At 36.3% G+C, this 11107-nt stretch overlaps 2 protein-coding genes across 2 annotated transcripts; one reads left to right on the plus strand and one right to left on the minus strand.

Annotated features, from left to right (window-relative positions):
* Nucleotides 1-1685: 1685 nt before the first annotated feature.
* Nucleotides 1686-4481, plus strand: LOC118735409 (mitochondrial fission 1 protein). Its single transcript, XM_036465133.1, has 5 exons — nt 1686-1875; nt 1932-2048; nt 2187-2354; nt 2518-2630; nt 2816-4481. The coding sequence occupies exons 1-5, from the start codon at nt 1831-1833 to the stop codon at nt 2835-2837; spliced, it is 465 nt and encodes a 154-aa protein (XP_036321026.1). The 5' UTR covers nt 1686-1830; the 3' UTR covers nt 2838-4481.
* LOC118735408 (2-oxoisovalerate dehydrogenase subunit beta, mitochondrial) lies at nt 4314-8892 on the minus strand. Its single transcript, XM_036465132.1, has 3 exons — nt 8058-8892; nt 4790-4882; nt 4314-4722 (listed from the first exon to the last, which is right to left on the minus strand). Exons 1-3 carry the CDS (start codon nt 8838-8840, stop codon nt 4495-4497), a joined length of 1104 nt encoding a protein of 367 aa, XP_036321025.1. The 5' UTR covers nt 8841-8892; the 3' UTR covers nt 4314-4494.
* Between the last annotated feature and the right edge of the window lie 2215 nt (nt 8893-11107).

Genomic DNA, 11107 nt, shown 5'->3' on the forward strand with positions numbered 1-11107 from the left:
ACGCTTTAGAGTAAGTTTTGGGAAAATGTCGGTATTTGAGTTAGGTTTTCTTTTCTTTTTGGTTGGGATGTCTAGAAAATCTGCTAAAGCAGAGAATCTATTTGGCGACCTATCCGGGGGCCCCGAGGCCATGATAACAGAACTAAAATGTAGGTAGTTTGGTATCTATCACGTGGTTTGGCACAATATTAATTAGTCGAAGAAAAACAAATATGAGCACAAAGTAGATTACGCGATTAACGGAATGTTAACACACAAGTAAGCACAACCAATCACTGCGAGAGAAAAGACGTCTGTTCGCTTTGAATGATAGTCGGTGACTGTCCCGTTTTTATTCTCGTTTCGTCTTTCACCTTTTTTTCCTTTTTCTTTCTTTCCGTCTTCTGTATCCAAATTCAACACGTTACGCCCCGTCAAAAATGAAAATTTCATTTGCTCGGCGCTAGCGCCGCGTTATTGTGGGATGGTCCATACAAATTTTATGGGCATGATGATTTTTGACAATTGTTTTTATTTAGGGACGGCAGAAAATTATAAATGTCACGCAAGGCCACAAAGTTTTATTTGGCATCGGCTTTAAACTATGTTCCCATTGGCGTAATTTAGAGGTCAATCTTAATTTACGCATAAATTAAGTACAAACTAAGGGCCGGTTACTCAATGTCTGGTTAACACTAATCTCTGGTTAAACATCTTTATCGACGTTACCGACTCCCTGTTATATGAATGGAGTCGAATACGTCGATAACAATGTTTAACCGGACATTAGTGTTAACAAGACATTGAGTAACCGGCCCTAAGTAATTTCGCGTTGTAAAGTCTCTCAGGGCCGGTTACTCAATGTCTGGTTAACACTAATCTGCGGTTAAACATAGTTATCGACGGTACCGACTCCATCTTGTATGCATTGTGGCGAAGACGTCGGTAACGATGTTTAACCGCAGATTAGTGTTAACCAGACATTGAGTAACCGGCCCTCAGTAAATTAAGATGAAAGTACGTAGTTTATGTTAAACCAAGAACCAAATCACGAACACATCAGTGTCGGCTCTAATTTTATCGATAATAATCGAAAAAAGTATTGTCCCACAACTGATAAGTCATTGTGTTTGGACATTTTTGTTTTTAATAATCGCGCGTGGTAGTTTGTAAAATATTTCCAGCTTTCCAGAAGCTTTCTCTTTTGATCACTCATCTAAAATCTAAAAAATTACCACAATCAACTCAGAATATAAAAATATACGCAATTGCATATTCGCGATCTCTTTTCGTTAAATAAACAATAACACAGGGTTGCTACAAAGCTGTCAAGGCAAATAAAGAAACGCGTGTATGAACGCACTTATTTTAGTGAGGTATTTTAAACGAGACTAAGGGCCGGTTGTTCAATGTCTGATTTGCACAAATCAGAGGTAGAAGCTCCGGTTAAATACAACGACTGCTTTATAGATCACATGTTATAAGCATGGTGTCAAAAACGTCGATAATGATGTTTAACCGGCAAGTAGTGATAACCAGACATTGAACAACCGGCCCTAAGTAATGTAATGTAATGTGAACATTGTTTTAGTTTGTCAAGGCGCTTGTGTTGTGCACAACAATACATGTATTTCGCTCTTAACTGGTCGACCGTGCATTTTCCGATATCAAATTTAAACTAAATTAATCGATAACAGTTTTTTCCATCTCTTGTTTTGCAAAGTGTCGAGTTGTCTTATCTGTTTTAGTTCTGATTTTAATTCGTATTGCTAAATTATTGTCAGATCTGTTGCCTTTGTAGCGTTTGTTAAAAAATTCAAAGTGGAGCTGGAAAAGGAAGAACTCAAAATCATGGAGGAAATGATGGAGACGGTGGTAGCGCAGGAGGATTTTGATGTATGCCATGATAAGCAAATCAATTATTAGGAAATACAACTTTTAATATTTTGCAGCACAATGAGCAAAGATATCTTCGGGAACTCGAATTGGATGGGCGTGCAAGTATAGAAGCTAAGTTCGGATATGCATTTTGCCTGGTCAGATGCGCTCACAAGCAGGACATCGCTAAGGTATTTGTACTTGTATTCACCATGTCGAAAATGCAAAACATTTTGCGTCATGGCAGTACTAATGAATCATCAATTATTTATGCGTAGAATGTTATTGCATTTTTTGCAAATGTATGTATATACTCTGATCTGGTTTAGGGTATAGAATTACTGGAGGAATTAATGGAACAACATCACGACGGAAGACGAGATTACCTTTATTATTTGGCATTAGGGGAAGCACGCATGAAAAACTATTCTCTTGCCTTGAATTATTGTAAAGTTTTCTTGGAAATAGAAGATAATCCACAAGTACGGTCTTTAGAGGTATGTATTTCATGAAAAATTCAATATAAATTAGAGACTATAACGAATATTTTACTATAAATCTATTAAGTTATGAAATTATAAAAAAAAAACATTGCAAATCTTGGGAAAGATCTTGAATCCCAATTTACAAAACAAACTTAATTTTCTATTGTTTTTGCAGGAGTATATTCAAACGCGATATGACAAAGATTTAAAGAAGGGTCTGGCAGTGGCAGGCGGAGCTGTGCTTGTGTTGGGCGGTATTTTAGGCCTCGGCATGGCGCTTGCAAAAAAGTAATTTTGTAATCAAGTAAAACTAATATAGATATTAACGCAAAACGTACACATATAAGAAACTAATTTGTTAATCAGCCACATTGAACTCTTTTTAAATTTATAATTTTTCGGAAACACATTTCATCTGACTTTATTTTGTAGTCAATCATATACTTTATTTATTATTATTATTATATTTGTAGTAAAAACAGACGTGATAAATAAATAATTAACGAGCGAGGATAACGAATGACATCTTATAATAATGAAGCCAAAAACTTGTTGAAACTAACTACATATATGTGTAACATAATGGTTACACGGATTTATTCTGGATCTGATTTTTGAAATATCGTAGAGTAAATATTAGTGAGTTCTGCCCAACACTTTCTCAAGAGTACGTATGGCCAAAGGAAGACTTTATAAGACTTTTTCACAAAATTGCGTCAACACATCCATTCAGTCTTCGAACATATCGATTGTCTTCGTTGCATCACCGAACGCTTAAAAAAGTTTCGAGAAAATAACAACGATCTTTGTTAAGTGCATATCTATTTTTATTAATTCTCACTGATGAAAAAATAATACGTTAATAAAAATGTTTAGTCGAACTTTATAAATTATATCAGAATTTGGCAAATAGGAATATATTTAAAAGGAGCACTTCGACACAAATGAATAAATTACGGTCAGAATTTTACACAATCCAGGACCATAACGGTCAAGATATTTATAATACAAATTATTTGACCCTTAAAATTCTACTTCTATTTTTTCGACCGAGAATAATCGTTAATTTTAGATATTTGTTTTTATCGAACATATTTAATTATTTTCAGATTTTTTTAGATCATACAAGATTCAACGCGCTCATATGAAAGCAAAAATATGTATAAAATTTAATATCAATACTGATGGTCAAAAATGATGGAATAAATAAAAATCCAAAATAAGGTTTATTTTTTAACGAAAAATTTAAAATAAAAAAATAACGTTTAAATATGACCGAAAAAATCTAAATAACCAAAATAAATATGTTCGACCCTTGCCATAATTTACTTAAAGCTTTCTGAAGTACATATGGTTCAATAGAATCTTCAAAGCAAAGTAACATTTATGATTTATTTACTGAGGCAACGAAAATTCGAAGTTTTGAAGTTACGACTAAACATTGTCTGATGATGGGTCACGAGTTCTAAAAAGCAAAAACTTGCGCTTTTTATGTGCTAAAAGGCAGGGAACGTTTTTAAGGCGTATTTTTTTTTTTTTGTAAAAAAATTGGTTTGTGATTGCTTAATCTTTGTATTTAGCCCATTCTTAAGCTATGTATGTATGAATAAATTGCATGCAGGTGTTCTGATTAAAGTCCAATTGTTACGGATGGCAACCGAACTTCAGTTGGGTGGTCAGTGGCTGAAATGGTATTAAAAATGGCAACTGGCAACTGAGTTGCTATATTGGTAACTACATTTTTGTGGTTGCCATGGTAATTTTGATTGAGATAACTAATTTCTTTTTTAAACTGTTTCTTCAGCTTATTTAGACTCAAGTGTTAGTTGCTAGTTCTTCAAAATATTACTACCTTCAACTATATAGTACTTAACTATAGCTGCCATTCATAATAAAAATTTCCATTTCAGTGGCGTTGCCCAACTTAGGTTGCGTTGCCATCCATAATCAACCGATGTGATAGGTATGTAGTTGCAGTTGTTAATTGCCTTGTTTTTAATCTTAAACTAATATGTATAATAATTGCACATGTTTACAATAAAAAGTAGAAAATCCCATTCGTATAAATACAAAAATATACATAAGTAAATGCATCCGTTTCCAAAATTTAAGCATCTTTAATAAATATCGTTGAATTTACGGCTTCTGAGTTTTAATAATTCACCAATTCTTTTATGGCTGCTAGACATCGATATTTGTCAGGCAAGTAAAATGGTTCAAAAACATGCGGAAACGGTGTGTCCCAACCAGTAACGCGTTTTACTGGTGCTTCCAGGCGCAGAAAACAATTCTCTTGTATAGATGCAGCCAGCTCAGCTCCAAAACCTTGAGTAAGTGGTGCTTCATGCGCAACAATAACTCTACCTGTTTTTTTGACCGACTGAAGAGCGAAGTTCAATCATTTGGTGGACACAATATTTATAATTTTTTTCCATAAATCTGCTTACCTTATACACTGCGTCACGATCCCATGGCAATATAGAGACTAAATCAATGACTTCGCAGTCAATTTGAAATTCTTTGTTGGCTATTTCTGCTACCTTAAGAAACCATACAAGAAAATTAATTTAAATTAATTTTTAGGGAGTGTCTACTTACGCGCGCCACGGTAACTTTTACCGTAGATTCACGGTAAAAATTACGCCGAAAGAAGTTCTGTCCCACTTCTCCGGCAAAACGGAAAGGAGAATTCTGAGTGGTAAGGGTTATAATCCCTAAGTGCGGCCGAGGGCCGCCTACGCAGAAAGAAGTTCTGCCCCACTTCTCCGGCAACACATAATACACGTAAAAATTATATACGGTAAAATTTGCCATCGCACGTGTGTGTCGACACTGCCTAATTTTTAAGATAAAAATTACCGTGTATCCACGGTTAAAATCACAGTGTATCCACGGTAAACAATTACCGTATAACCACGGTAAAAACTTACTGTGGATCCTCGGCAATTTCTGAAGATGTTTGCTTGCCGAAGAAGATGTTTGATTTCCGAAGTGCGCGAAGAACCACCTTTTTAATTTAGATGTACGGTAAAAGATAGGCTGACTTCCAAATCGTATCAAATGTTGTAGCGGCTACAACAACCCCGCCCAGATCGGTTGATATCTCAGTCGTTGTCGTCAAGTTCCACTAACGGCAGCCCTAGGAAGCGTGCAGCCTCTATCGGGTCGGTCCACAAGGACAAAGCCGTTAGGGTTGTCGGGTTTTCCGGGCATGCGAAGAGATTTTTCGAGTCAGGTGGGGTCTCTCCGCATGCCGGGCACTCATTTGGCACATCCTCATTCAATCTACTTAGGTAGGAGTTTAACCCGCTGCAGTAGCCAGAGCGAAGTTGGGCTAACGTTGTTCGTGTCTCCCGAGGCAGATGAAGCTCCGTCTCGTCTCTGTCCGGTGGTGGTGTGCCTAGAACGGCATTCACAGGTCTAGAGTCTACATAACCCGAGACTGACCCCCTGTGCATGCCGTTCAGGGCATAGGATACTGTCATACTGCGGTATTCAAACTGTTGTGTTGCTGTGAAAAGTTGCGAAACATTGCAACCACATATATTCCATTTTTAAAACACCAATGGCAACCAAAAACAAAGGAAGCATCAACTTTGTTTCTGATGCGCTGATTTTTCTAGCGATGCGTTACGATATCTTTTCGGATGCGTTTTGCAAAGGTATACACTGTCACTGTTTTGTAGTTCGGCGTTATGGAACATTATACTTTGTACATCAAATAATTAACGAATTGATTTTTGACTGAATGGCAGTAATTTAGGTATGTACATTAGACTGCATCGCTCCCCATACAAAAAAAATCGGTACTATTTTATTTTTGGAATTATAAAATCTATTTTATTTTAAGACGACCACCAAAATATTTCGGAAAAATATTAAGATTTAAGTGAGCTGGACCGATTTGAAAATACCTCCAAAAATGGAGTTTTTTATTAATAAAAATAGTTTCTTAAAGATATTTTTTGAAAAAATCCCCTCAAATGACAAAACGGTTTAAGCTCAAAATATTTGCATAAAAATATTTAAAAAATTTAAAAAAATGTTGAACGGAATCGTAATGATGAGATTTTTGATGCTGATTTTTAACTTTTTCAAAGATTGGTATAAGAAAAACTTGAATAACTGAACCTAAACTCTTCGGATTTAGACTTGAGAGGTGTCATTGGAAAGGTATTTTCTCACCCTTTTTATTTCTTTGCTAATAAACTCATTCAAAGGATGGAAGAGAAAGGTAGGAGGAACGAACGTCATTCAAAGTTGAATTAAGAATTGTTGGTACTCGAAGAAAACAGATGGGACACGAATGACATTTTTTTGGCCAGAAATAAAAACAGTTGGGGTGTTCACAGTTCGTTCCAAATTGTGTCTGAAAATGTAGACGTCTACATTTTGAGACATCTTTAGCATCAAACTGTGAGCACCCCTTTCTACCAGTCGTCTCAAAACTTTGCTGGTGTTGCCAGACATTTCTTCTTTGCGTGCTTTTTTATATGTCGCCTTTCGATTTGTTTCTGAAAAAATGTAATTATTTAACTTTATTACCAATTCCTAATATTTGTTATTTCTTTTCCTTGATTTGTTTCTTTTCATCAGAAATTGCGCTCAAATTAAATGCAAATACAGAAAACGTGCCCAATAAAAAAAAAATGCGATTAGTATTGCCATAATGCAACCCTGCTGCGAGGTTGCAAAATGTAGACGCGTAAAAAACATACCTTTGAGTGTGACAAAATGTAGACGGCGTCGTTTTCCAATTTTGTATGGGAAACAACACCACAGATTTTACGGTTAGAAAACGTCTTAAAATGTAGACGTCTACATTTTGAGACACTATTTGGAACGAACTGTGAACACCCCAAGTGTGAAAATACCTTTCTACTGAGATCCCATAAGTCTAAATCAGAACATTTTTGGCCCAGTTATTCAAGTTTTTCGTAAAGCAATCTTTGAAAAAGTAAAAAAAAGAGCATCAAAAATCTCATTCTTACGATTCCGTTTAAAAGATTTTTAAATATTTTTATGCAGATTTTTTAAGCTTAATCTAGTTTGTCATCTGAGGGGGACTTTTTTCAAAAAGTTCTATAAGAAACTATTTTTATTCATAAAAAACTTCGTTTTTGGAGGTATTTTCAAATCGGCCCAGCTCACTTAAATCTTAATATTTATCCGAAATATTTTGGTGGACGTCTTAAAATATAACAAATTTTGTAATCCCGGCGGAACAACCGCAACTTTTTTTGGTGATGCAGTCTAATGTACATGCTTCTATTGTGAGCAAATCAAATACTACGCATGTTGAATACACTCGTGTACCACGAGAAATTAGGATTGTTCATTCACGTTGGAAAACTAGATAACCTCGGTCGACACTAATTTTTGTCGTAGATCTACTGTTAAAAAATACAGATTTCCGCACGCTTCGAAAACCACTGTGAATCCACGGTAATTTTTTTTTCGCGGATTCGCGGTAGATATACTTTCTCAGAAGTTATCGTGGATCTTCGGTAATTTTTAGCGAGGATCTACGGTAATTTTTACCTTGGATATACGGTAATTTTACCGTGGATCTACGGTAATTTTTCCCGCTGATCTACCGTAATTTTACCGCGGAACTACTGTAATTTTACCGTGGATCTACGGTAATCCACGTAATCGACGGTAAACCGTGGCGCGCGTAAATAGACACTCCCAATTTTTAATCGTGAATTTTACCTCAAGTAGTACATGCACTTGGGTTCCCCATGCTATTAAAGTTACATCTTTACCCTTGCGCAGCACTTCTGCTTTGCCTAATTCAGAGACGTAATCGCCTGTGGGCACTTCTTCCACGGCAGCTCGGTACAATGTTTTTGGTTCAAATATAATACATGGATCAGGTTCCCGTATGCAAGCTAATAGTAATCCTTTAGCCTTGATCGGCCCACGAGGAATAACTACCTTCAAACCGGGCGTATGTGCAAAGTATGCCTCCGGACTTTGAGAATGATAAAGAGCACCGTGACCAACCGCACCACATGGAACACGAAAGGTCAAAGAGCCACAATCAAATATACCGCCACTGCGGTAACGGTATTTAGCAGCTTCATTAACAATTTGGTCGAAAGCTGGGAAAATGTAGTCAGCGAATTGTATTTCGGCAATGGCTGTGGCGCCTACATTTGCAACACCAATGGCGAAACCAGCTATTCCTTGCTCGCAAAGTGGTGTATTAAAAACGCGCTCTTTACCATATTTATCGCGGAGATTCATTGAACATCGAAATACTCCACCAAAACCAACATCTTCACCGAATAGTAACGCTTTTGAATCTTGCGCAAGTGCTAAGTCCATAGCATTATTGATCGCTTGAAACATATTCATTTTTTCGGTGACATTGCCACTGGATGCAACCTCCTTGGAAGCCTTGTCAGGATAATATGTGAAATGAGATCGGCTCAATGGCACCACAGTCCGTGATTTCAAAGCGTTCATTAATGGCCAAAAAGATTTGTTCATTTTTTAAGTATTAAATAGTAATTCACTCTCCTAAAACCACTGAATTGTTTCGGTGATAACGTTGTTATCAATTTTAGGTTATGTAATCGAACGATCGTTTATTGTGATCAAATGTTTGTAACAGTTGCCAACATATTTTAATATCAATCAATCGAAAAGTTAACAGTACAGTGTTACGTAGCAGTGCAAGAACTTGCACGATATAATTGCAAGTGGCAAAATTAAGAAGTATTACACTATATAAAATATTTCGTGGAAACTTTTCAATAAGGGCGTTGGTTAAAGGGGCGGTTGGCGGAAGAGGAGGCTGCGTGGCACCTCCCATGAACCAAAAATACAAGATCACATAAGAACGCGACGTTGTATTTGTAACTGGTTTTGAGAAAAAAGTTTGCGAAAGCGGGTTCGTCAGCTGAGCGTTTGTTTACATCACAAGCACCACTATTTTACACTTTTATTCAAGTATAGAAGAGTTAATTCACCATGACAACACATTTTAAAGCATTTTGTTGCATCATTTTACCTAAATTGTGCGACAACAATTTTGGCTAATTTTGGTTTTCGTTGTTTTCTTTACTTTGTTTACTTTTCGCTCGTTTTCCAGTGAAACAAGATGGCGTAGAACCCGCTAAAAAAAATTTACTTTTTTCACTCTCTTGTTCTTACGTGATCTTGTGTCTTTCGTTCATGGGCACTTCCTACCCCTCTTTTTGGAAAGGGTATGAAACGCTATTAACAAAAATGCAACCCCGACTACCTAGACCCCCTGTAGATCCCTAGGGACCCATTAGAAAAATGACCAAAAATCACAATTTTCACTTGAGTTTTCGCTTGTTTTAAGTAAATGAAAGCACTTGGGGCAAACTTAACGGTAGCCTTCTATTTTTTAATATATATAATATTTAAAGTTTTTTTTTTTTTACTTAAGAAATCAACGACACCGTATTTTAGACAAAAGTTGTGTTTTTGTATTCTCCAGCAAAAAATATCCAGTAACTTGCCCAGTAACAAAATTTCGGAGAGTAAGCCAATATTTACTCCCAATTAGTGAAATATGCAAGAAAGTACGAAAACGCAAAACCAGCAAGAAGTTCCTAGTTTTATGAACAGCTGATTAATTTGTTATTTTCCGATGCAATTTTCTTAGAAAACTAGTATTTTCCATCTTATTATATATTTAAATAGGTTTATTTTGTCAATTGCAACTCTAAAAGCACCACAAAGAATTATTTTGTTAATGTGATTTACAGTAAAAATCCAGTAAAACTTGCAAGTTCAGCTGTCAATTTTGCTCTCTCAATTTCCCCTCTTTTGCAAGTTTCTTGCAAGTTTTTGCGTACGAAAACGACATCCAGTAAAAAACCAGTAAAATTAGTACTGGATTTACTGGATAGTGCATACGCGAACAGGGCGAAAGCAACACAAACTTCTTCTTCTTCTTCTTTTTTGGCGCTGTAACCGCCTAAGGCCGTGGTTACGCCATCAATTTCGATTGGCAATCACCGTGAAATTGTTGTTGTGCACAGCACGGAGTGAGAGAATTTTCGAAATCGAACAGCCAGCACGATTTGCTGGGTGAACCAAACAGCCAGCACGCCAATTTTTCAGGGTGGCAATACGCTATTTTCCGAAAAAGAATTAGGACCGGTTACTCAATGTCTGGTTAACACTAATCTGCGGTTAAACATCGTTATCGACGTCTACGACTCCATGCATATAGCACGGTTTCGATAACGTCGATAACGATGTTTAACCAGAGATTAGTGTCAACCAGACTTTGAGTAACCGGCCCTTAGTATTAAATACTAGAATAGTAAGAAATATTTTTTTATTATTTTTATAAAGTAGACATTAAAAAAATATTATTATAAAAACTAAGTATTAAAGAAAGAAAAAATATTAAGTTGTTCTACCAATTTTCATTTTCTGACTTCAATTTTGATGCATTTTTGGTTGCATTTTTACTTCAGTGCTGCCATTGTGTGCGAAATTGTATGAAATGGAAAAAGGCATTTCTTAAGAAGCAACCCTGTGCTCGCCAATCAGCAAACAGAGCGTAACCACTTCTCACCAATTACCAAAATTTTTTTCTTTTGATTGCCAATTAAAATTGGTGGCATAACCACGGCCTAAGCGATTTTGGCAGAGTTCAGCAAAGCACGCCAGTCGTTTCTCTTCTGTGCCAACTGACGCCAATTGGAAACGCCAAGTGAAGCCAAGTCCTTCTTCACTTGGTCCTTCCATCGCAGTTGGGGCCTTCATCTTCC

Source organism: Rhagoletis pomonella, unplaced genomic scaffold (genome assembly GCF_013731165.1).
Source record: "Rhagoletis pomonella isolate Grant_MI unplaced genomic scaffold, Rhpom_1.0 Rhpom_scaffold_00003, whole genome shotgun sequence".
Lineage (NCBI taxonomy): Eukaryota > Metazoa > Arthropoda > Insecta > Diptera > Tephritidae > Rhagoletis > Rhagoletis pomonella.